The 26,026-nt window shown below is 39.8% G+C and overlaps 1 protein-coding gene across 6 annotated transcripts; it reads left to right on the top strand.

Moving 5' to 3' along the window:
- Positions 1-22,033: 22,033 nt before the first annotated feature.
- On the top strand, positions 22,034-24,789 carry LOC147604623 (Pectin lyase-like superfamily protein). 6 transcript variants are annotated; one of them, XM_086794764.1, is made up of 5 exons: positions 22,034-22,614; positions 23,714-23,850; positions 24,000-24,045; positions 24,202-24,247; positions 24,400-24,537. In XM_086794764.1, the coding sequence occupies exons 1-4, from the start codon at positions 22,052-22,054 to the stop codon at positions 24,212-24,214; spliced, it is 759 nt and encodes a 252-aa protein (XP_086650890.1). In that variant the 5' UTR covers positions 22,034-22,051; the 3' UTR covers positions 24,215-24,247; positions 24,400-24,537. The 6 variants fall into 6 exon arrangements, with proteins under 6 accessions (XP_086650890.1, XP_086650888.1, XP_086650887.1 ...); XM_086794762.1 differs by lacking the exon at positions 24,202-24,247 and having other exon boundaries at positions 24,400-24,789; XM_086794761.1 differs by having other exon boundaries at positions 23,714-24,045; positions 24,400-24,789.
- Positions 24,790-26,026: the final 1,237 nt, after the last annotated feature.

The following is a 26,026-nucleotide window of genomic DNA, read 5'->3' as shown; positions in this document are numbered from 1 at the left end:
GTTGAGCCCTTAAAGGTGCAAGTGCTGATGTTATGTTGGCTTCACCACCATGAGAGAAGAGCATTCCTCCAAATGAGGTTTTGAGAGAATGCTTTAATTTCATAAGGGATTCAGTGAATTCCTCACGTGCTTTCTTAACCACATAATTCGTGCAATCTATCTTTAATGACTCTTCTGTAAAGAGTATGTCTTCTCTTGAAAGGGGAAGTAGTACTCCTCTGGGTTTTGTATTTTGGTTGCTTCTTTAGGATTGGCATTTTTAGGTTCAATCACAACCGGTGATCCTATAAGACACTCAACCATGCTCTCCTGAGCTTGCTTTTTGCGTTCTACATAAATCATATGATCATGATTTTCAATTTGGGGTAGTTGGGTGGGTTCTAGTTTCTTGATTGGTTACTTCTTTAGGATTGGCATTTTTAGGTTCAATCACAACCGGTGATCCTGTAAGACACTCAACCATGCTCTCCTGAGCTTGCTTTTTGCGTTCTACATAAATCATATGATCATGATTTTCAATTTGGGGTGGTTGGGTGGGTTCTAGTTTCTTGATTGGTCTATTAAGTGCAATGAGTGACGAATCAGAACTTGTTTCATCCTCACTAAGTGATGTACTAGAAGTTGTTTCATCTTCTGACTTTCTTTGGATCGTCAGGTTTTCTTTATGTTTGCCCATGCAATGAGATCGAATTCTCTTTTGGACTTTTGTATCCTGTGTCTACACAGAGTGATTTTTGAGGGAGCTTGGTGGAGGGAGATTTTCTTGGCTATCCTCTCTCTCTACTTAAACTATTGCCACCACCATCTCCGCCCATCTCAACCCACTCTCCCTCTCTCTCCTCTCCACCCTCTTCCCTCTCTCTCTCTCCTTCTCTCACACTCCCTCTCTCTCTATCCTTCTCTCACACTCCCTCTCCCTCTCTCCCTTTCTCTCTCCCACCCACCCTCTCTCTCCTCTCCCTCTCTCCCACCCTCCCTCTCTCTCCTTCTCCCACCCTCCTTCTCTCTCATCTCTCCCACCCTCCCTCTCTCTCTGCTCCCTCTCTCCCACCCTCCCTCTCTCTCTTTCTCCCACCCTCCCTCTCTCTCATCTCTCCCACCCTCCCTTTTGCCCTCCCACCCTCCGTTCTCTCCTTCTCCCACCCTCTTCCTTCTCTCTCTCTCTCTCTCCTTGTCCCACACTACCCTCTTTTGTTCATCCACCATGATCTAATGTGTCTGTATTTTAAAAGTGTCTCTTCCTCACTCAATGCACAAATCCACTGACATAGTCGCTTGTGCTCTTCCTGAAAATTCCTAACTACATATTGTAATGTATGGATGTTCAAGCTTTGTTCCTAATGAAAAAGACATGAACGCTCATGACCTTCCAATGTATTCTCTGTTCCATTTTTTTATAGACAGTCCTAATTGCCCTCTAGTTGGCTCTAGCCTCATCAGCCCCATAAAGCCAAAAAAATCTGGCATGGAGAAGCCTTTTTGGACCACAACATTGTTAATCATCTCCCAGAAAAGAACTTGTGCCACTGTGTCCTCCTCTTTCATTTCACAAGTTGCAATTGTTATGAGCTCTGTAGGCTGCATGCCCTCATACAACAATTGGAAAAGTACTAAAATCAAATTCAATTTTTTTCAAGAACTTAACAAGACCAAACTCTACCTTGGATCATATACATGTGCAACCATTGTTTTCCATCCTTACACATGCCTGACGTGGTCAAAACAAACCTAAGCCTTCCTCAAATCCCCATCTCCTATTTGGTGTATATGGTTCACCAGATCTAAACCCGATGTGCAGGCCCTGTGGTTAACATTTTAAACACATAACACCGGTTCGACTCATCTAAAGCTTGCCCAAGAAAACGACTACCATGTAAGAACTCAAAAGCACATTGTCTCTTCAATTCTAGGATACTTGACTCTACTCCTTGCAGCACTGAACTGTTGATCCTAGAAGCATGCACCATCCTCCTGAATCTACAAGAGAATTGGACCAGTTAACAAACTATGTAAATGTTCATTCACAAGAATTACCAAACAATTAAAATCAATATGGAAAGAACATTACCTTTGACATTGAATTAGGGAATGCATGTGTTCTAATAATAGTGACAACTCCATGTTGTTAATATTTGATTCAGTCTTCATATGCTTCCTGACAACTTCATCCAATACGAGTTGTTTGGTGATATCCATTTGTACCTTCTTGGACCACTTGTAGCAACCTCTAAAACTGCCTCTTGCACAAGTTTTCTTAACTTTCGCAATGCCTACCTTGATGTGCCCCTTATGTTCCCCTTGATGTATCATCAATCTTGACATCTGTACCTTCTTGGACCACTTGTAGCAATCTCTGAAACTGCCTCTTACACAAGTTTTCTTAACTTTTGCAATGCCTGCCTTGATGTGCCCCTTATGTTCCCCTTGATGTATCATCAATCTCGACATCTGTGGATCAACAGGCATACAATAGTACATCGTAGCACTACACATTCTTCTATATACATGTTTGTTCTTGCAATAGAAACAAGCTAGTGATCCATATCCATCCATTGTTAAGCCCAAAGAGGGAAGTTTCTGTGTGAGCTTTCTTGTTATGTGAAAAATTACAAAGTTCTAAAATAAATGCTCTTATAAATCAAAGTTTACTGAAATTAAGCCAAGACAATAAGCTTACCAATCCATGATGTTGTATTCGGTGTGTCGTTCATAGTTCTACTTCCACACAAGGCACAAGTGCACTCAACTAAGCCTTTCGTATAACCCCAGGAAACTTCACATGACTCTCTGCAGGTTTCACCCAACAATGGCCATCATGTGCTTGCTCCATTCCTTGTATTGGAGAGGCTGAAGGATCATGTACATTTGGCAAGTCAAAAGCCACATTACCATTATAGATTTGAGAAATCTCTTCTACTTTCTCAATATGTGTGCTTGCTAATAACAATCTACGAAGAACACCAGCATGAGATTCCTCAGACAATAAGTATTTGACCACACTCTTCTGAAGTGGTGTACCTGTGTGGGAGAATCTCCTATTGTAAGGTCAATAATAACTTCTTTTGGAGTGCTTTCTATAGTGTTGCTTGATTCTCCTATTACTGGAATAACAAGGTATTCTGTTGTTATATCTTTATCAAAGCTATAACATGGTTCCTCTCCAATAGGTCTAGCTGACTAGATAGGTATAAGGTGTTCTACACCATCATCTTGTGGTTTGATTACAAAAACTTTAAATCTAGAGTGAGGACATAATATTCCATCAAAATCATCAGCTTTAGTAATATAATAACGACCCTGTACAGTTCTAGCAATAGGATCACTCTCCAAACCTCCCACAAAAATGCGAAAAGAAGTGCTCTCCATGGCAAGAAAAGCTCTCAAAAAACTAGCTCAGTAACACAAAAGCTCTCAAAAAACCATCTCACAAACATACAACAAAGTAAGGACAACGAATTCAAAGTCTAAACATAAATTCTATACATATTATAATTTTTTTATAAATTATACTCATTTTATAAAAATGATCATTATAAATCATGTCATTAATACACAAAATCTAAAATTCATTTTCAATAATTATACTATACAATAAATGCATGCATAACTACCTCTCATTTAATGATTATTCCATAACTAACTTCTATATAATGATTATTCCATAACTAATTCTTAGATAATGATTATTCCATAGCCCACTATCATATAATGATTATTCCATAGCCCACTATCATATAATGATTGCATAACTTTTCTATCTCTGCCGTGATCCCAATTTAAGTTTTAACCTTTTTATCATCTCTTTTATGATTCCATCCATTTTTATTTCAAGTAAAGAGTACATCCTTGTATTGCCCAACAATGCATGGGAGAATTTGAAAAGATTCAAATTGCAACATCTAAGTATGTCTATCATCATCATCATGGACATTGTCATCATCATAATAATAAAGGTCTCCTTTAAGTTTAGCCACAATTACAAAGTTATGCTTACAAAGTCAACTCGTTTGAAAGATAGCAAACGTCACTATTACTTACATATAGATGTCTCTTGAACTTTAGTTTTTTTTTAAGGTTTTTTAGATGCTTTAAATTGATCAAGAGAATGTAAAAGAGGTCCATAATTACCACTTGTTTTTTATCAAGATCCCATGGCTACATGGCACCGTGGAACGTATGTTATTTGGAAAGAAAGAGAGAGGCGTTATTTGGGGGGAGGAAGAGAGCGCGTTCTTTGGGGGGGGAGGAGAGAGAGCATGCGTTATTTAGGGGGGGAGGTGCTTGCCCTTAGTGGGGCACCCCCTCCAAATAACGCTCTCTCTCTCTCTCTCTCTCTCTCTCTCTCTCTCTCTCTCTCTCTCTCTCTCCCCTATGTTCCACACGTTCTCTCGCTGCCCCCCCTCCCAATTCAAAACACGTTCTCCTTGCTCCTAGTGTTCCACGCATTCTCTCTCTCTCTCTCTCTCTCTCTCTCTCTCTCCCCAAATTCAAAACGCCCTCCCCCCCCAAAAAAAAAACAAAGTGCTCTCTCCCTCCCTCCTCTAAAACGCTTTCCATACTCCTCCCAAACAAAACCCTTCTCTTTCTTTTCAAAAAAAAACTTTTTTTTTCTTTCCCAAAACCTTTGTCCTCTCTCACCAACTCTAATTTTCTAAGTCCTAAGACTTGTCCTCCCTTGTCCTCTCTCACCAACTCTACTTTTCCATACTCCCCCCAAACAAAACCCTTCTCTCTCTTTTCAAAAAAGTTTTTTCTCTACTTTTCTAAATCCTAAGCTTTCTCTCTCTCACCAACTCTATCTTCGCTCTCTTTTTTCCTCTCTCTATACCTTTTTCTCTCCTCTTTTTATTATTATTTTTTCTCTTCTTATTTGTTTGTTCCTTCAAAATCCTAGTTTCAATATCGCTATTTATATCTATCCCTCTATTTATATCATCTCTATTTATATCTATCCCTCTATTTATATCACCTCTATTTATATCCATTGCTTTTTTACTCTATTTTGCTCTTATATCTTTTAGGACTCTTTCTTTCTTGTTTATTCTCCTTTTGTGTTACTCCTCATGGCGTCTCCCCAATTCTAAAGAGGGACACAAGTCTCCTTGATGTTCAGTGATACCAAGGTAGCTACTGGGAGTGTTTTGCACGTAGATCCCATCGTGGATACTATCCATGAAATTGCTTTGCCGCATGGTCATGTTCACGTGTCGATAGAAGATGTTGAAGTGGGAGAAGTTCCTCTTCCTTTCCCCTCAAAGATGTTGATATCAAGTTAAATCAAACCAAAGGATACATCATTGTGTGGCCAGTCAGAGATTGTGTAAGTCTTATTTTATCTTTCTCCACTTTTCCAATTATGCTCTTTTTAGTGATTTTTTTGAGAGCAATATGTTTTGTATATGTCGATGTGTTTAGATTGTTACAAACACATCAAAGGAAACCCCACATCCAAAGCGTGCAAAACATGTAAAGAGCACACCTGCCAAGCAACAAAGCCAAAAAGTGACAAGTACCAAGAAGAGGAAGAAAGTGCAAGAGGAAGATGATGATTGGAGTCCTCCTTTTCGAAGGAATCCAAGTCAAGTTGCTAAGTCTTCGAAGAAAGGTGCTTCCTCAAAAATTATTAAAGAAACTAAGGAAGCAAGAGAGGTGGACGAGCGAATTGAAAAAGAAGGCGAGAATTAAGAGAGTTTCATGGTGACTCTCACAACTCGCTTGCGATTAGAACTCCTACAAGACAGTCTTGAGATAGAGTGAAAGTAATTATTAACCACTTTTTATCAAATCTTACATAAGGTATCTTTTGGATTACCAAGTATAACGTTTGTGTATGCGTGCATTGTAGGTGGTGAAATCCACTCCTTTACCACCTATTCCCTTGTGCAGACTTGTACCTAACCCCTCTTTACGAAGAGTGCAGTTTAGCTACAAGAAGCTGGCAAGGGAATTTTATACGAATGGCCTATATATGCAGGTTCATTTACTCCATCTCCTCATCCCGTAATCCTGTTAGAGAAGTGACTCAAGATGATGTTATTGCATGGGATGACATCTCTGGCGATTGAAAAATGAGGAGTTTGAGAATATGATCAAAGGCAAAGAGTGGGAATTTATGAGCAACAAGATGTTGTATGTGTGGGGACGGCAATCATCGAGTTGTGGCATGGATGGAGGAGATTAATAGATGTGAGTCTACTTAAATTGCCTACTTTTTTGAATGCAATATTTTGTTTTATAAAATAGTTTTGGGACTAATTAGATTTGCACTATCTAACTATAGCATTCAAGAATGTCACATCAAGACATCCTTGTGTTGACGCTATCCTTATTGAATTCAATGAGGATAGTGAGGGGGAGGTTCTCACAGTGATCGCTTGCTTAAACAGGTGTAAGAGAATATATGTTTTAAGACTCTTTGAATAAGGAATATTTGACGTACTATATTTCAATCTTTTATCATAGTCTTAAATTTTGTTGTCATAGGATAAATAAAGTGGGCTATGTTTCTTCTTCCCTTGTGGACAAAGTGTGCGTCATTAGGGCACTTGGGCTGGCAAACAAAGAAACAATTATGAAGCACACTAGAGAGATGAACAAGGCATAGATGGACAAGCATACCTCGATGCATTAAAAAAAAAAGGACCACCCATCTTGGTATAACTGCGAGCTTTTGGAACTTTCCCAAATAGTATTCCAAGTAAACCTTCAATCTTTAGACACTTGCAATATATGATAAACATTTGCATATCATCCACTAATGTTACTTTTTGTCGTGAATAATAGGATGAGTACCTCGTAGCCACCCAAGATATTGACCCCCTAATAGATAGTTTGTTTGCAACAAGATGAAGAGAGATGGAGAATGACATTTGATTAAAGATGAAAGAAAGTGGAGGCATGCTACAAGGTGGCTGGTGGGTGGGTGACTGCAAACCCTTTACAAGGGAAAGGTTTCTTTGTGTAAGAAATCCTACACTATTTCCTCTGTCTATTTTGTAGGTAACAAGAGAATGACATTTGATTAAAGATGAAAGAAAGTGGAGGCATGCTACAAGGTGGCTGGTGGGTGGGTGACTGCAAACCCTGTACAAGGGAAAGGTTTCTTTGTGTAAGAAATCCTACACCATTTCCTCTATCTATTTCATAGGTAACAACATTTTATGGTGTTAATATTGTGGTTTAATTATGGTATTGTGTTGTAGGCGACTAGTGCAAGTTAATTGGAACGAGAAACCGGATTGTTTATTAGAGGATAGGCTATACAACTTGGCAGCTAGCTCATTGCCAAATGACCACAAAGCATAGATTTTGGATATTTTGATTGATGGTGATTTGCTGAGGCTGAAGGATTGACAAATCCCTAAAAGTATGTAATAACTTTTCCTATCTTCTTGATATTTACAAAGTACTCTATTTTGTTTGAATAATAATTTCAATGGTAATGCAGCAAATGCAAGTTTATTCAGGGATTAGCTTTGAAGAGAAGTCATATAGCATGAGATTGGAGCACAGGGTGTAACCGTCCTTGAAGAAATATCAAAAAAGTACAAGGTAATTTTTCCAGATACATTCCTTGATGACCTCGCCGATCTTAACAGAATGTATTTTGGGAAGCTATTCAAGGAAATGGTGGGATCCCTAAAGAAACAAGGTGTGGTAGCTTCAAACCCTACTGTCGTGAAGGCTACCAAGCGTGCTGTGTTCACGTGTATAACGTTCCATAAAGCGTACTTACTACTTGGTTGTACTCTTATATTTGTAAACTAAACGGATGTAATAATGTGTAGATGGATTTGTAAGTGTCATTCAGAGAGATCTATTGCAAATGTGCATGAAATCTTAAAAGAATAGCGCAATCCAAAACATGAAAACACTATATATACACAATAGCAACTTCGAGACGTTTGCGATGCAGAGATATACAAGAGATACCCATTGTTCCTTGACTTTCCAAGTGGCGAATTTTCCAAGAGCGAGAAGGAGATGTATACTCGGGCTTATAAAGCAAAGCAATCAACCATGGTATGAACTATACAATTAGATATTTCACTTTAATTTAAATATTATTTCTTATATCTTTTCGAATGGAGAATTCTATTATGAAGCCTAGAAGTCTATGTGACAAATCACATGTCCACCACAAAGGTAAAGGTCTTATGAAAGATGAAGGGGATGATGAAGATGAAGAGGAGGATGATGATGATGATGAAGGGGAAAAAGTGCCAAAAAAAGATTGTAACAAAGGGAAAAGGAAAGTCACTATAGGAAGAGGATGACTCTGATACCTCTCCATTAGAATCTCCATTAAAATATGACGAAAGTGATTCTGATGATAGCACATGCAAGATTAAGGCAACCCAAAAAGTTAAAGAAGTTGGTCATACAGCAACACAGGCAGGGCACTCTTTTACTTGTGGTTTATTGGTATTATTGTTACATTGTTTGCATACTCAAATAGATTAAGTTATGGATTCAGGTAAGCTTGGCAAGAAGTGAAGCGCCAAATGCACCACTGCAACCAATTCATCCACCTAGCCTGGGTGACCTGACTCCAATCCAAATGAATTTTCCAGGTATGATTTTACTCATTGGTAATGATAATGTAAAGTATTTGTGTGATGCATGCACTTACAAAACGTATGCTTTATAGGAGTGTCTTAACGTACCACGACAGTAGTCCCTCTGTGCTCTCAGCGAACATCAAAGTGCTAGTTCCTCTACCACTATAGAAGCCTCATCTCGTTAATAGGTGTAATAATCAATTATGACCACACATAAAATGATTATAAAGGTGTGTCTTTTATATCCTGTAATAATAATTGATGTATAACTCTAAACATGGTGTGACAGGACATCATTCTACAAAGATGATGGCATGTGTTGCGAATCCTTTGAAGATAGGATGTGCACTTTTAAACTAGCAGTGTCCACCGAAGCTAGAACGTGTCTTTGATACGTTGTTGAAGGCCAACGTGGGAGACAGGACCTTTACTGTTAAAGGCATCAATACAAACACATCGTGTGATTGTATTGTAGTGAGGTTGCCCACAGGAGGTTCTATTTATGTTTTCCCCAATGACATTGTCCCACATGGAATCTCTCCACATGTGAGTGATGAGATTATTTTCCCTTCATTAAGACCTTGTGTGTTGTTATGCATATGTTGTGTGTGTGTATGTCATGCTTACGTTTTTTGTGTATGTCATTCTAATTAATGCCACATACATGGAGAGGAGCATGCGTTGCTTTAGATTTGTGAGACCATCTTAGACGACAATGGCTCTATTATTGTCATCGGTGTACTGTGTATCAAGCGGCAACCATTATAGCTCATGGAGCATTCTGGCTTCACCTTGGACACCTTGGTGTATATGCGATGTACAACGCAGATTGGAAGCGCCTTTGGACAAGAGGTAAGCAACACTAACCATAGAGGTTTCCATTAAGCATCACTTTTTTCTACAAAAAATCATCTCATACTCTTGTGCAGATACATATCCTCATCGCTGCTACCTTCACGAGCATACTTGGACAAAACCATACACAACCTTTCTTACCTGATTATATCATTCATCCTTGCAACATGATGCACTAGAGTAGACACCCAAATAGGACATCATGGCAAGGTATGGAGTTAACTTTTCATGTGCTCCAAAATAAGAGCCTGACATTTTTAATAAGAGCCTTACATTTTTGGTGGAATTAAGAGATATGTTTTCTTTGCAGGTGGATCTCAACGTGGATATGACTTTTGGGATAGCTTGTTGAGGCATCATGTAAAGCAAGGGCAAGTGTTAGTAGAGCTTTATGATGTATGTGGAGATTGTGCTATGTTAGCACATAAATTAGGCAAAATATTGTTTGTATTGATCCCAAAGAGGATGTAGTGGAGGGTGTCTTGATGAAGATTTCATCGTAGAGCAATGAACATATTTATTTATGAATATTCAAGTGACTGCAGTGGTCATGATCTTATTTGTAGCAATTGTTTATGATTGTGTCATGATCTTATTTTTCATATTGAAAAAGAGAGAAAGAGGGCGAGAGCAACGCATGTTGGGGTTTTGCAATAAGACATCATTCCCCTCTGTATAACAATATTTATATAGAACATGTACAAACCAATAAAGAATCAACATTTTCTGTTTTGTGTGAATAATAAGGTAGTGAAGCGTTTGTAGACTCGAGGATCTATACACAAAACATGAGTTAAGTAAGCTTTGTTGAGAAATGAGAAAGAAATATAGAGAGAGAGTGAGCAAAGAGAAAGATAGAAAGAGTGAGTGAGAGAGAAAGAGAGAGGGATCGAGAGCAAAGAGAAAGGAAGAGAGGGAGGGAGGATAAAGAGAGTGAGCAAAGAAAGGGGACTAAAAGAGAGAGAGAAGGGTGGAGAGGGAGGGAAGATAGAGAGAGTGAGAAAAAAAAGGACTAAAAGAGTGAGAGAGGGAGTGAGAACAAGAGAAGGGTAGAGAGAGAGGGAGGCAAGAGTGAGCAAAGAGAAGGACTGAAGAGTGAGCAAAGAGAGAGAGAAAGAGAGGGATGCGAGAGTGAACAAAGAGAAGGACTGAAGAGTTAGCAAAGAGAAGGATAAAGAGAGAGAGAGAGAGAGAAGGAGAGCTAAGAGAAGGATAGAGCGAGAGTTATCAAAGAGAAGGTGAGAGAGAGAGAGAGAGAGAGAGAGAGAGAGAGAGAGAGAGAGAGAGAGAGAGAGAGAGAGAGAGAAAGCCAAAAGAAGGATAGAGAGAGGAGGGAGGATAGAGAGAGAGAGTAAAGAGAAGGATAAAGAGATTGAGCAATGAGATGGATAGAGAGAGAGAGATGAGGATATAGAGAGTGAGAGAGGGAAGGAGGATAGGAGGTAAGAGAAGGATAGAGAGGGAGAGAGAGAGAGCTACAAAAGAGTGAAGGATAGAGAGAGTTAGCAAAGAGAGGGATAGAGAGAGAGAGAGAGCGAGCGAGAGCCAACAGAAGGATATATATATATATATATATATATATATATATATATATATATATAGAGAGAGAGAGAGAGAGAGAGAGAGAGAGAGAGAGAGAGAGTAAAGAGAAGGATAGAGAGAGTGAGCGGAGAGATGGGTAGAGAGAGAGGAGGATACAAAGAGCGAGAGAGGGAAGGGGCATAAGAGGTAAGAGAAGGATAGAGAGGGAGAGGAGGATATAAAGAGCAAGAGAGGGAAGGAGGATAGGAGGTAAGATAAGGATAGAGAGGGAGGGTGGGAGAGTGAAAGGGAGGGAGAGAAATGGACGGTGGTAAGAGAAGATAGAGAGTGTGTTACCAAAGAGAGACAAGGATAGAGAGAGTGAGAGAGAGGAGAGGGAAAGGGAGGGAAGAGAGAGAGGAGGAGGGAAGAGGCTCGGAGAAGGAGAGAGAGGGTGGGTTGGGCGGTGGTGGGGCAAGGAGATAGAGAGAGGGAAGAGGGTGGGAGATGAGAGAGAGGGAGGGTGGGAGAGTGAAAGGGAGGGAGAGAGGAGAGAGAGGGGGGGAGAGTGAAAGGGAGGGAGAGAGAGGGAGGGTGGGAGAGTGAAAGGGAGAGAGGGACGGAGGGTGGGAGAAGGAGAGAGGAGGATATAGAGAGATGGATATAGCCCACACCATACTCTCTCTCCTAGAGAGAGTGAGAGAGGGAGGGTGGGAGAGGGAAAGGGAGAGAGGAGAGAGGAGAGAGAGGGAGAGAGGAGAGAGGAGAGAGGAGAGATATAGGGAGAGGGAAGAGGGTGGGAGAAGGAGAGAGAGGGTGGTGTGGGCTAGACTAGGCTGGGCTGGGTTAGGCTGGGCGGTGGTGGGCGGAGATGGTGGTGGCAATAGTTAGAGAGAGATTGTTCAAGTAGAGAGAGAGGGCAGCCAAGAAAAGCTCTCCACCAAGCTCCATCATTGGTGACCATCCTCGTGTCGCATATATAGGTGCTGTAGTTTGTGTGGTGGCCTTTGAGGGGGATGCTTGTGCATCATGTGTAGCTTTTGTCTCTTTTGGGTTTATGTCATCCACAGGATCCTTTTCCATATCCTTTAATTCAACCTTGGTTTCGATAGTTTGTTGTCCCTTGTTTTTCTTGGGTTTAGAAGGTTTTGTTTTCTCTTTTGGTTTTTGCTTTAAGGAATGTTCTTCTACCCATTTCGAAGTGTTATCTTTACATTCTTTTTTACCGTTTCTCGTGCCTTGGCATGTAAGCATGTAAGCACATTCAAGGGTTCCGTGTGGATAATTGCCTGTTTTGTACACTTAAGATGTTAAGAGTTGTATTTTGTGAGACAAGTTGCATTGAAGCAACTCACCTTGGACAATATTGGAACATGTGGTCGATGCCACAGCGGTCACACAGGGGCTGCAAAGTGTCAGTGATCGTGGGTGTACGAAAAGTATTCCAAACTGTGCAATCTGCCACCTTGTGCAGTCCACGACAATAGAAACACTGAAGTGTTCGATTAACTGCTTCCTGAGCAATTTCTACCCTTTCGATTGTTTCTGTTTGGTGCACAAGAGATGGAGATTTTGAGTCAATTGTTGATGAATTGGGACACTTTGTAGTATCATGACCAAAGGATTTACAATATATGCAGTACAGAAAAACAGGTGCCTTGTATGCACAATCTTGTATGCGCAATGGGGATTGGGATGGTCGTATAGTGATTGCACTGAACATAAGGCATTTCACTCCTCACTTGTAGAGGCATCAAGGATGTTTGGCTTCAAAGGATTTCATCCTCTCTTAGAGATGTCGATTGAAAGCTTTTAAGTAAGGCTGCATAGAATTCAGGGAATGACAATTTCGAGATCAATCTTTCTGTTGCCATTGCTTTCACTTGGTTTAGATGAGGAACATCTCGTAACATGATCATCTTTCATCATGTTGTCATCTAAACATATTGCCTCTTTACAACATTGATCAAATGTTTCTAGATTGGATACAATGATCAAGTTATGTAAGCTGTTATTCTTTAAGCCTTTCATGAAACGTCTCTTCAATTGAGAATCGTTTAATTTCTCCCATGACTCACATCGTGAGTCCAAGAGTTTTATCTTTGAAGGATAAAGTCTCTAATGGTTTCATTTGGTTTACTCTCAATTGAATAGAGTTCTTTCGCTGCACTCCACCGATCACCTTGTCTTGAAAAGCCATGGATAAAGGCTATTTTCAAGGTTTTGAAGTTGGTCTTAATTGCCGGTATCAATGTGATAAACCATCGACTAGCTTTTTTCTCTAAGCATAGGTTCAACGCATGTACCTTGGTAGGGCAGTTTGTATTTCCAAAGGCTTCACATCTCTATTTAAACATTTGATTGAATTGAACAAGATCAGTTGTTTCGTCGTACTTGACCATAATTTTGGAGATCTGTATGGTCATATTTTTGCATGAGTCACTGAGGCCGTATGTGATTGCTCTTACCCCCCTTCCTAGACTAGTCAGTATGTGATTGCTCTTACCCCCCTTCCTAGACTAGTCAATATGTCCAAGGTGTGGGCATCCAGGGGTTGGAAAGGGTTGGTACCTATAGGATTTGTGGAAATGTTAGGTAAAGGACCAAAGCCCAGTGGGATTGAAGTATCAGGAGGTGTAAAACCCAATGACACTCTTGTTGTTGGCATGGCAAATGGTATTGGAAGGTGCATTTGGGGCATAGATCTCAATGGCTTGAAGATATCAGCCACCATTGGGTTCAATGAGGGTGTCGGCCCACCTAGTCCCTCTATCGTTGTTGCGCCATGTCTCGGTGCCTAATTGCTCCTTAATGAGCAAGCATACTTGTGTGTTTTTTTTAAATTTGCTTTGTATATTTTCTCACAACCCGTTTTACAGCCTCAAGAGGCATGGTGTACTCTTCTTTGGGTCAAACGAGTGTATGTTTGCGCTAGTTAACTTAGACACTACACGCACGTGAATGATCTTACGGATATTTTTCTGGAACAAGTGCATGCTAGTGACTTCCTAGATGGAAGAGGAGGTCCTAAAACCTATTTTCCATCATTGTTTCAAGATGAAATTTTTTTCCAGGAATTTTTTCATGTTTCGCAGCACGTTTTTTAGGGTGTTCCAAAAGGAATTTAGAAAAACTATGTATGAGAGAGTTGTAGTGTTTTTGGAGTACTACAACTTTGTCTCTCTGAGTCGTTCGTGATTTTGTTGCATTAGGGAGAGACATTAGCAAAAGGATTAGTAAGAGCAAGACTCAATTGCACAATGGGAGAGCATGTTGTATTATGAGAGAAATTCACAAATATACATGTTTACACTCATTTAAACTGTGGCCAGCTAGGCACTTTAGGCTCACAAGAGGCCTAATGCTATTACAATGACTACTCTCATAATATATCCATGATGTACATCCCTTGGGACTTCATCCTAACTTGCTACCACATGCTCTTAAAGCGAGAATCGCCTTACGTATTCCGTCACACCATTATGGGCACCTGTCCAAGTTATAGATTTGGATACCATTGCTTCATATCTTGAATGTATGACCCTTTGGTGTATCTACCTTGATCCCTTGATGTAAGATAATGGTGGTAGCTCTTGTTAACCCTAGGAATGGGTTAACAGTGTTTCAAATACAATCATGAACTACATGGGATGATGGCCTTTACATGAGACATACCATCCTCTTTTGGTATAACATAAAGTATAAGTGCAAGACTTGAGTGCTTTACACATGTCTAAAGTCTTGCTTCTTTAGGTGGAGATTGCGAAAGCTTGTTATGTCCATGGCCACTCTTTGTTGACTACAAGCACCCATGCCCTTGTTGTGGCTCTTCTAGAAGCCAAATGCATCCCTATAGCTCTTTTTCGATGACAACTCATCCCTTTGCTATAGACAATATCTTCAAGTGTGTCATTGGCAGGTCCTTACGTGTTTCCAAAGGTCCTTATTAACCCAAGATTTGCTCGAGAGTTAACATTCCCCCCTCTTGGTTATAGGTCCCTCTCTATTTGAGATGCTCTTGCACATCTCCACTCAACTTCTTGCACAAATCCTTGCCAATAGCTTTAAGGGTATCCTTGAGAGTGGAGTTGGGAGAATTTGATGAAGACATGATGAATCAAAGAAGGATAGAGAATGAGGGTGAGGGTGAGGGTGAGGGTGAGGGTGAGAATGAGAGTAGGTGAGGTAGAGAATGATGGTGAGAGAGAGAGAGAAGGAAATAAGGATAAATAGGGAGGGAGAGAATGATAGTGTGAGAGAGAGGGAGGCAATGAGATATGGGAGTGAGAGTTAGGGTAAGAGCCAGGGGATCATATATACAGGTAGAACATGCTATAAGCAAAAAGTGATTTGCATGGATATTTTCAGAAAGTGATTTACATAAATATTTCCTAAAGTTAGAAAAGTAATTGCATGGATAAGTACTTTGTGTATTAAAAGTAATTGCATGGATAAATGCTATATTTAAGAAAAGCTATTCCAACAATTGATAATACATAAAATGGAGATGTTGAAATCAACATTTAAAAAAATCTTAAAATAATAAATGAAGATTTTCCAACCATCGACATACAACCATAGCGCTTGTCCTACTAAGACATTAAAAAAATGAAAAAGTATGTAGACCTTCATAGAGAGTTAATAGAACCATGATATAAAGTACATTTTAAACTAGCAAAATCAAGGAAATTTTTAAAACAAGAGTACATTATCATCAACTTAGAGGTGATTGTTTACCTACTGCTAAACATTCTCATTAGGTCCTTCTTTTTTAGAGTGGGTTGATGTATAAACATATTATGGTTTGCATCTAACCCAAAAATATGCAAATATACAAAATAAAGGTGCTTGCATGTGCAATACCTTGATTTGAAAATCAAGACATGTGCATGATGGATTATTCCCATAGTCACCTTGTATTTTTCACTAAATATAGTAGTGATTCCTCCATCTCAATTACAAACACTTCCATCTGTCTAGCCTTAATGACCAAATTCTTGAAGACAGTAGCTGTATTTGAAATTGTTGAATCTATTCTCTTAGCCGCCATATCCAATATGCCACTTTTATACTTTGTTGACCGATGGGCTGCATCATTTGCTTCTTGGTGTAATCTCTTTTACAACACAAATTCTTTAGCCTCCAATGCTCTAATCTCATCCACAGTAAGGTATGTACCTCATCCAACTGGCCATATAAGTGGGGGTATATCAGGTGATTTGACAGATTATATTATATACTCTCCATGTGTAAACCACGTAGTTATTGGCAAAACCACGTAGTTATTGGCAAAACCACATGAACTAATGCCTCTGCCCCCCTGACCACTCTCTCATACCATAGAAAGATGGAGCTAGAACACCTCACCCACAATTTTTGGTGCTCTTCTTACACTTGCCATCTTGGTCACCTAACCATCCTTGGCAGGTGGCCTTGTTGTTTGATGGATAGCCCACATTGAATCATGTATGTCATTCTCTACAATTTCTTGCACCTTATCTTCAGTTGTAAATCCCTCTACATTATGTTGACCACCTTGTGTAGCTTTAGGAATAGTGGGTGGAAAGTTTAATCTCCTACCCTGTTTCTTGTGTGGCTTGTTTTCTGTGACATACTTCGAATGATGTGAAGATTTTTCATCCTCAAGGTTTATACTTTTTGGTTTTCGAAGTTGACTAACTGTAATGTTATCACTAATATAGTCTGGTTGCACTTGTGTCAATCCTCACTACTTCCCCCACCAATCTGCTAGTGATTGACGGGCTTGAAGCTTTTGATGATTTAGCCTTCTCCTTCAACTTTGCTCTTGTAGGGCCTGCTCCGTGATGTTTGCCTTGCATGAATGCATGCTTCTTTGTGGATTGCAAGAGGGCATTTGTGCACCAAAACATCATTGATCATCTCCTATAGAATAGAACTTGTGCAACTGTGTCTTCTTCTTTTGCTTTGCAAGAAGCAATTATCATAATCTCTTGTAAGCTGTATGTCGTAAAATAGTTGTAAAGAAGTTCGAAATTTTTAGGAGTTTTACAAGACCATACTATACCTTGGATTATATACATGTGCAACCATTGTTATCCATCCCTGCACATGCCTGACGAGATCAAAACAAACCCAAGCCCTTTTTAAATCATCGTCTCATATTTGACGTATATGGTTCACTAAAAGTCTAAACCTGATGCAGGCCCTGTGGTTGACATTTAAGCATGTAACCCCTCTCCGAATCATCCAAAGCTTGTCCAAGAAAACGACTACCATGGAAAAACTTAAAAGTGCATTGTCTCTTCAAATCTAGGATACTAGACTCTGCACACCTTGCACTGTACCGTTGAATCTAAAAGCACATACCATCCTCCTGAATCTATAAGAGAATGGGATAACTTAATAATTTATGTAAAATTATGTTGAGAAGCACAATCATGAAATTAAAATAAATATGGAGTTAAATTTACCTTTGACATTGAATTAGGGGATGCATGTGTTCCAATAATAGTGACAACTCCATGTTGCTAATATTTGATCCATCCCTCGTATGCTTTCTATAACAACTATATCTAATACAAGTTGTTTTGTGATATCCATTTGGATCTTCCTTGGACCACTTTGTAGCGACCTCTGAAACTACCTCTTGCACAAGTTCTCTTATCTTTTGCAACGCTTGCCTTGATATGCCCCTTTGCACCGCATGAAAATGTTCCCCCTAATATATTATCAATCTACTCATATGTGGGTCATCAGGCATACAATAGTACACTTTAACTCACACATGCGTCTACATACAGGTCTGGTCTTATAGTAGAAACAAACTAGGGAAATATATCCATCCAATGTTAATCCAAGTGAGGGAAGCTTCTGTGTGAGATTTCCTATTATTTAAAAATTACAAATTCCCAATAAATACTCTTACACAAGGCATAAGTGCCCTCAAGCAATCCTCCACAAGAACTTTTTTGGACTACTCCGAAAACTTTACTTGACTCTCCATAGGTTTCACCCAACAATAGCCATCATATACTTGCTCCATTCCTTTCATTAGTGAGGATAAAGGATCACCTAGCTTCAGTAGCTCAAAAGCCACATTGCCAACGTAAATTTGTGAAATCTCTTCCACTTTCTTAATATGCATACATACTAATATCATTATGTGTGAAGAACACCTACATGAGATTCCTTAGATAGTAAATATTTAACCACACTCTTCTGATAGGGTGTGTCTGTACGAGAATCTTCTATTGTAAGATCAATAATGGCTTGCTTTGGTGCGCTTGTTGTAGTGTTACTTGACTCCCCTATTATTGGAAACTCTTAATGCTAACATATGATATACAACACAGTCGAGATGCTCCAAACTTATCATATGATCATTTTAGGAAACTGCAGGAATGGTTGTGTATTTCACTTTGTGCGAAAGGATGTAGATGTTATGAGGATGAATTCATGGATTTTTTATATATGTTCCCATGTTGTATATTTATGGATTCTTAAAAGAATTCATGGAATATTTTAGTCCCAAGTTTTTATGTTGTGAATTCTCCTAGATAGGTTTAGATTGGGATACTTTTCTAAATCCGAGAGATTGTAGCTTACTTTATGCGTACGTTGGAGTATTGGTTGCATTGTCTTATTGATATGAAGTTTCATATAGATGTTTATTTTTAATCAATTAATTTATTAATTGTTTGGCTTAGTTGATGCAAGTGTAGATCATTGCACCGGATAATGGAGGCGAGATGGTGTTGTTTAGGAAATATCTTGAGATGACTAATTTTGAATGCTGATAAATAATATTTGATTTTGTGTTATTTGGACGCTATTCATATTTTTAACAATGTGTATATGTTATTTGGGATATGTGATAATGGAGGTGAGATGTTGTTAGTCAAGAAATATCTTGAGATGACCAATTTTGAATGTTGTTAAATAATATTTGATTTATGACAAGCGCTATTAATTTATTTGGAGGCTATTCATATTTATTGGCAATGTGTATATGTTATTTGGGATATGTAAAAGCTCCCTTGTGCACATTTTATTTTTCAAGACATCTGCACTTTTATAAGGTTCAAGGCTCACACCTATTTTTTTAAGAAGCCTAGCTTGCACGCTCAAGAAAGCTATTTTTAAAGGAAACTACTTTTGAAGGATACTATTCTTAAAGAAGTTGACATATTTGTAAAGAAGACTATTTTTGAGCCCCAAATGCTACCCATGAAATATATTTAAGTGCACCAAGAGGAAGCGTGGGCTCACTCTTGTGTGGGGGAAAATTGGATCCAACATTATGTATTGAGTATTTTGTTTGCTCTATTTATCTTCAATATTTTTTTTATTCACTATTATGGGTTCATATCAACCTCCCACAACATTGGTATCAGAGCCAAGAGTGATTGCAATTGATTAAAGCGGTGAAGAGCTAGTGGATAAAGAAGTGGAAGAGCTTTGCCAAAGGTAAAATTTTCAATACAAAGTATACAAAATCAAAGGTTATACAAGAAAGGTATATTTTTGTCCGATGGGTGACAAAAACCCATAAATCTATTACCCAATGGTCCTTCCAAGGTGGAATATCACTTTTCCAATTTAAAAACCACTTGCAAAAACCACATAAAATCCAAAAGTAGTTTTTCTGTTTTCAAATCCTCTTCCCAATTGACCACCACCGATGGATTTCTCTCACCTTGGAGGCCCCGGCGGAACCACTTTCAGTTGAGCCTCTTTGGCTTCAGTTCATCCTCCCCTTCCTCTCAATAGTGCACGGTACATATTTTCATCCTAAGTTACTTCATGAAATACGCTTGTGCGCTATGAGTTACTTGCCATGAAGCTCTTTTATAAGCTTTAGTTAGTAAAGCTTAAAGCTTTTAAAGCTACTAAAAGCTTTGAAATTCAAAGCTTATAAAATCCTTTTCTTATTCTCCCATAACACATTCAAAATTCTCATTTTTTAAATTCCTTGCTCATAGCCCAATTCAGCCTCTGTAATTCTCCCACGATTCATAACCAAAAAATCATTTTTATTCTTCCATAGCCCATTTATTTACCCAAAAATACCCTTTTTGAGACCAAAAATTCCTAGAAATTCTCAAAAAATTAAAGAAAAAATCATTTTTTGGGAAAAATTTCCAAGCACTTAAGCAAAATTCCAACTACCTAACCTGATCAATTCAAGCCTCTTCTTCACAAGCCCATGGATTCAGGAGCCGATTTTAACCAACCATCAACAACACCCCTATCAATGAAGATGTCAAGGCCCGAGATGGTGGATTTACAAACTCACCACTTTCACCACCAACTTTTGAAGATTGCATTCAACTTCTCAAGCAGCTACTTGAAGATGAACAAAAAAAATGCCTCATCCTCGAACAACGATTTGATGGTAATGAAGTTATTACTCCACAATCTAAAGATGCTCGTATTGCCAAAATCATCAAGGCTACCTTCGACGCTCAACAAACAAAAAAGGATAGTAAAATTAGCCGTCGTACTTTTTCTTTTATCAAATTTGATGGAAAAAAGGATGCTTGTCTCGTACTTTCATGGTTAAGTCAATTGGATGATTATTTTTCATGAGAGGATACCTTTTCACAAAGAGATAGGATCAAATGTGATACCAACCACATGGTCGATCATGCATCATTACGGGGAACGTTCTTTGTAAAAGTAGTGACAAACCAATTACTTAGGTGAAATTCCAATGTAAAGTGAAGTCTAGCTTTTTGCCACCCTAGTTTACTCTCAAAGCACGTTGTGCATGGGATACTTTGACTATGTCTCATAGACGAAGAAGTACCTGAAAATACTTCAACTCCATATGCTTGAAGAAGTACCTGAAAATACAATTCAACGTTGTTATGAATCAGGACTCAAAGAGATTATTCAAGCCGATGTAAACATGTTCAAATCTTCTACACTTGATGAAACTATTTCTTTAGCCCATGATGCAGAACGCAAAAGAGGTTTACTCAACAATTCAATGATTTTTCATCCAACAATCAACAAACCTCAAGTTTCACTAACAATCGACTACCAATGCCTCGTCATTATGGTACTCCCATTGGGCCACGTTCTTTTAACAATTTTAATGCAAATAGAAAGCCTTGGATAGCACCTAGCAATACACGCACAAATCCCACTCAAAATGTAAAGACTATTAATGATCAAAGTAATGTATCTCAACCCAAGCCTATTAGTCACAACACTAATTTTGCAAAGAAGCCTCGCCCTACATGCTACAAGTGCAACCAACCAGGCCACTTTGCTACTCGATGTTGGAAGAATGTTAGACCATCAACTGCTCAACTTCACAACATCGAAGAGGTACCTAACGATAATGGTGATTACGCTCTAGATTGGTCTGAAGACACGTTACATGATGATGGTAACCTCGAACAAAGCGATATGCCAGGTAACTCTGTTTCATTTTATTCTTTGCTTAAGATAAAGGGTAAAATCAATGGTCATTATATTGCTGTGCTGCATGATGATGGTACTACGTATGATTTTATTTCAGAACGTGTTGTTAAGAGGTTGCAATTAGAAACACACCCATCACTTTGTAAGGTTAAATTTGCATTCCAAGGTACACTTTGCAATTGTACTAAGGAGATTAGGCAACTAGAGATTGCCATTGGTCCTTATAAAGAGGAAAGAGATTTCTTAATTGCACCACTACACACCAGTGATATCATTCTAGGTATGCTCTTTCGTTATCCATTCAATCCCGCAAATTGATTATGACACACATACGATTTGGATCACACACCAAAACGAAACTTTAACTCTTCCATACTGATGCCACCAATGGACGCTGTCCACTGATATCACACACACAAGCTAAACATGCTTTACGTAAACGAGACAAAGCTTACATGATATATGTAAACGAAATTGAAGCAACTGACCATAGTTAATCATCTAGTCAACAACTTTCTCTAATCATCTAGTCAACAACTTTCTCTAGATCAATCTTTCTCTAGATCAATTCAAAGAATCTACTGCTCCCCCACCTCAGCTTGTATTTTTGAGGGGGTGATAAATTATATATATATATATATATAAAGAAAAAAAGAAATTGCAAGCTATAATGTTGTAACCAAAACACTTTGCCGAAATGAATGGCCTTCATCACCATTTCCCTCCTCCTGCTTCTTGTCGCCATAGCCGCTGCAGCTCAGGACGCGGGGCGCGCCTGCGATGTGACGGCTTTCGGCGCCACAGGCACTGGCCTCTGCTATGACACCCAAGCTATCCAACGCGCCATCGACTCCTGCGCCGCCCAGGCCCAGGAGAAGGGCGGCCTCGGCACCGTCCTCTTCCCGGCCCCCGGCCGCTTCCTCACCGGCACTCTCTTTCTGCGATCCCACACCGTCCTCCACATCCTCCCGGGCGCCACCCTGCTTGCCAGCCCCGCCCAGGACCACTACCCTGCCCTCAGCTCCCGCTGGTACCTCCTGCTGGCCGAGAACGTCTCAGATGTGGGCGTCACCGGCGGCGGGGTCATAGACGGCCAGAGCTCTAAGTTTGTCCAGAATTTCAATGACGTCAAGAATGTCATGGTTAGCTGGAACCAGACGGGTGCCTGCTATGGGGACGAATGCCGCCCTCGCCTCCTGGGCTTCCTGGACTGCCAAAGGGTCCGCGTCTGGAACATCGACCTGCGACAACCTGCCTATTGGTGGTATGTCTACTCTCGCCGCAGCTCGATTGGACGGCCTTTAGGCAAGAAGGCATTCCGATGAACCCTGATTCGCATGATAAACCCTAAATCATGGGGAACGGCATTAAAATTAGCCCTGATTGATACATCCATATACCAGCGTTTATCATGCGTATCAAGGATTCTTCGTAATGCCATCTTTGACCAGGGGTTTATAATGCGAATCAGGCTTCATTGAAATGCCATCTTGCTTGGACTAAGTTTGATTATGTGAATCACTGATCATCGGCATACCGTTTTACTTGGATTGGGGTTCATCCGACTGCCATCTTTCAATCAGGAATAATTGAATTGTCATTTAACTGGGATAGATTGGGGTATGTGATGCAAATAAGATTTTTTTGGAAGGCCATTTAGCATGGATTAGTGCTTCTCAGAATGCCATTTAGGTTTTGTCTGAATGTCATTTAGCATGGATTAGTGCTTCTCAGAATACCATTTATGTCTGAATGCCATCTAGCAATGGTAGACAAGGGCTTTAAAGATCCCCTTTTCCATGGGTTAGCAGTTTTCTAAAATGCTTAAGCATAGTTTATCTAACCCACCCCATTACACGCTTCTTCAAGCCCTTATTCATATTATGACATCTGGACAATTGCAACAAAATGGTAATCCCAATTCACATAATGCATTTGGTTAACCCTCATCCAAGAAAAATGGTGTTCTCATCGGCCTCATCTTCATTTGATAAGCCCATATCCACATAACATGGCATTACAACAAGCACCTAATTCTAATACTAGCATTCTGATATACCCAAAGCCATTCAAAGTGGCATACCTATATTTCCTGACTGGTATGATAAAAAAACGTAACTGCCCAATGTAATTTTCATGCTTTGAATGGGGAGGGAATAGCAAGCAGAATGCTATCATTGAATGAGTGCTTTTAGGAATATCAACAGGTTAACTGAATGTTAGTCTTCAAACCAAGGCTTTCAGGTTTCATCTAAAATGTGGACTGGGGTAATGGGCTACAAGATGCAATGTTTGCATAGGTTGGTTCTTTTCAGAATGCCAATTTGCATGAAGACTAAACAAAACCAGGAAATTTTTTACAGCCTGCACATTGTTCGCTCGGATGATGTGTCGATACACCATGTTTCGATTTGGGGTGACTTCGATACCCCAAACAATGATGGCATTGATATTGACTCTTCTAACAACACATCCATTCAGAGCTGCCACATAGATACAGGTGATGATGCCATTTGTGTCAAGACAAACTATGGCCCTGTGCACAACCTTACAGTATCTAGGTGTTGGATTAGAACCAAATCATGTGCAGTGAAGCTTGGGAGTCAGAGCAGTTTCAATTTCCAGAGTCTTAGATTTGATGACATGCAGATCGTGGACTCTCACAGGGGACTTGGACTTCAGCTCAGAGACTCAGGTTAGTTTGCATAGCTATCACATATTGTGTTGCTACATTCCGTGTAATCACACAACATGAGAGAATAGTAGGCCTTACTGTAAAGCCGTTCTACCGTCCAATTTAAAAAAGAAACTACTGTTGTACGTCCTAATTATGTACTGTGGTGAGGAGCAGGGAGCATATCTGATGTTGTCTTCTCCAATTTCAACATACATACACGGTACTATGACCTTTCCTGGTGGGGTCGTGCTGAACCCATCTATGTCACATCTTGCCCTCGAACACCTGCCACAGTTGTAGGATCTATCACCAATGTAAGCTTTGTGAATATATCTGCTGTATCAGAAAATGGGATCTTCTTGTCTGGCTTAGGTGGTGGCCTGTTGAGAAATATACGCCTCCAAAATGTTCAAGTGCAGCTGCAGAGAATCACAAACTACACAGGGGGACTACTAGATTACAGGCCAGGATGCCAAGGTCTCGTGGAACATCAGAATTCTGGTGTCTTCATCAAGAACATTTCTAATTTGATATTGGATGATGTGTGCCTTTATTTGGCTCCTAGTGTACAAACGTCCATTGTACCTTTAGAGTTTGCTCCTGCAACAGCAACAGAGAGTATTTCTTTCGTAAATTTTTCTCTCATTTTACAGTCATCCCCTCATGACATGAACTTGTTGTAAGGTCACTTTTTATATTGTATATTTTGTTTTAAAATATTTAAACATATTCTTATAATCTGAATCAATTCATGTTATGGAATTATTGATATCAACTGTGTCTGAGCAAGGTGGACCTATTGCCAAATAAACAATACGCAGAGGGAAAAGGGGAGTAGAAGAATCTGACCCTCTTCTGCTTTGCAAACATCCATTGCATGACATCATCAAATAAAATGCATGACAAATAAAGGAAACTCAACATGCACTCTGGCTGCACGATTTACATGCATGATAACATGCTCTTGATTGAGAAATTGCATGTTCCTTGAAAAAAGTTTGATTGCATCTAACTTGCACATTCTGATACATTCAGGGTGCTGTTGTGGAAGGTAGCTTTTAGGATTATTGGTCTTCCATGCCCAACATTAGGCATATTTATGCTCTCCTAGTCCCTCCATTTAACCTGTCTCCTCCTCCCTATCCACCCATTGTCCATCTTCTAGCAATCTCTCCTTCTGTATGCCACCCTTTTGTGGGGGAGTGGGGCTGTTAGGTTCCTAGGCTTTATCAATGAGGTCAGGCTTATAATCATTGGGTCCAACGCATAAAGTGATTTGGGAGTGCTTTTATTAGGAGTTGCTGTTATTTTTTATGGATTGCTCATAATTAATTATCTTAAATTGGGATGATTGCTGAGAGACGAGGACCCGATCAAGCCATGATGCTGTCAAAATACGCAGCAGAGATGATGACCAAATCTGGAAACACAAGAGCAAGTGCAGAAAAATAGATAGCAATGGAGAGAGAGGTGTATATAACTCTACTGTAAATACACAAGATCCCACAAATGTGACAAGGGACTGGGGGGCCATTTTATATGGCCCCCATAGTGCAGTCGGCCTGTTCCAGAGGCAGCCGACAGGCACTAAACCTCCATGACCAGCCAAAAAGGCAGTCGGCCAGCTGCAGGGGTGTCGGCCAGCTACATGTGGGAGGTCGTGGGCCTGAAGCAAAACAATCAGCCAGCACCAGCATGAACAAATGCAGTCGGCCAGCAGCATCAGAGGTCCTCCTGCCACCACAGGGCTGCCACCCAAGCCACAGAAAAACAGGGAAAAATGGGGGAAAAATACGGGGAGTGAGGAAAAATGAAAAAACACCGGCCCTGGTGTCTGGTAAAGACAGGAGATGACTTCTAACAGATGAAACACTAACCAGACGCATGGATAAAGGGCGTTGGTAGTTGGTATCAGACTTGGGAGTGCTCAGCTATGGCTAGGTGATGAGATTGCTAGCAATCCTTTCAGTTGTCCTTTGTTTGATTGTCTGTTTATGAC

Source organism: Cibotium barometz, chromosome 61 (assembly GCF_041138505.1).
Source record: "Cibotium barometz isolate CiBa-2024 chromosome 61, ASM4113850v1, whole genome shotgun sequence".
Classification (NCBI taxonomy): domain Eukaryota; kingdom Viridiplantae; phylum Streptophyta; class Polypodiopsida; order Cyatheales; family Cibotiaceae; genus Cibotium; species Cibotium barometz.
The sequence above is the reverse complement of the archived record's forward strand: the minus strand, read 5'-3'. Positions and strand labels throughout refer to the sequence as shown.

Bases quoted from the DNA above. Each gene is read 5' to 3' on its own strand.
- LOC147604623 (XM_086794759.1), top strand. From the start codon at position 22,052: ATGGCCTTCATCACCATTTCCCTCCTCCTGCTTCTTGTCGCCATAGCC. The intron at 22,615-23,713 runs GTATGTCTACTC...AATTTTTTACAG, and splicing joins CGACAACCTGCCTATTGGTG to CCTGCACATTGTTCGCTCGG. The intron at 24,046-24,201 runs GTTAGTTTGCAT...GGTGAGGAGCAG, and splicing joins ACTTCAGCTCAGAGACTCAG to GGAGCATATCTGATGTTGTC.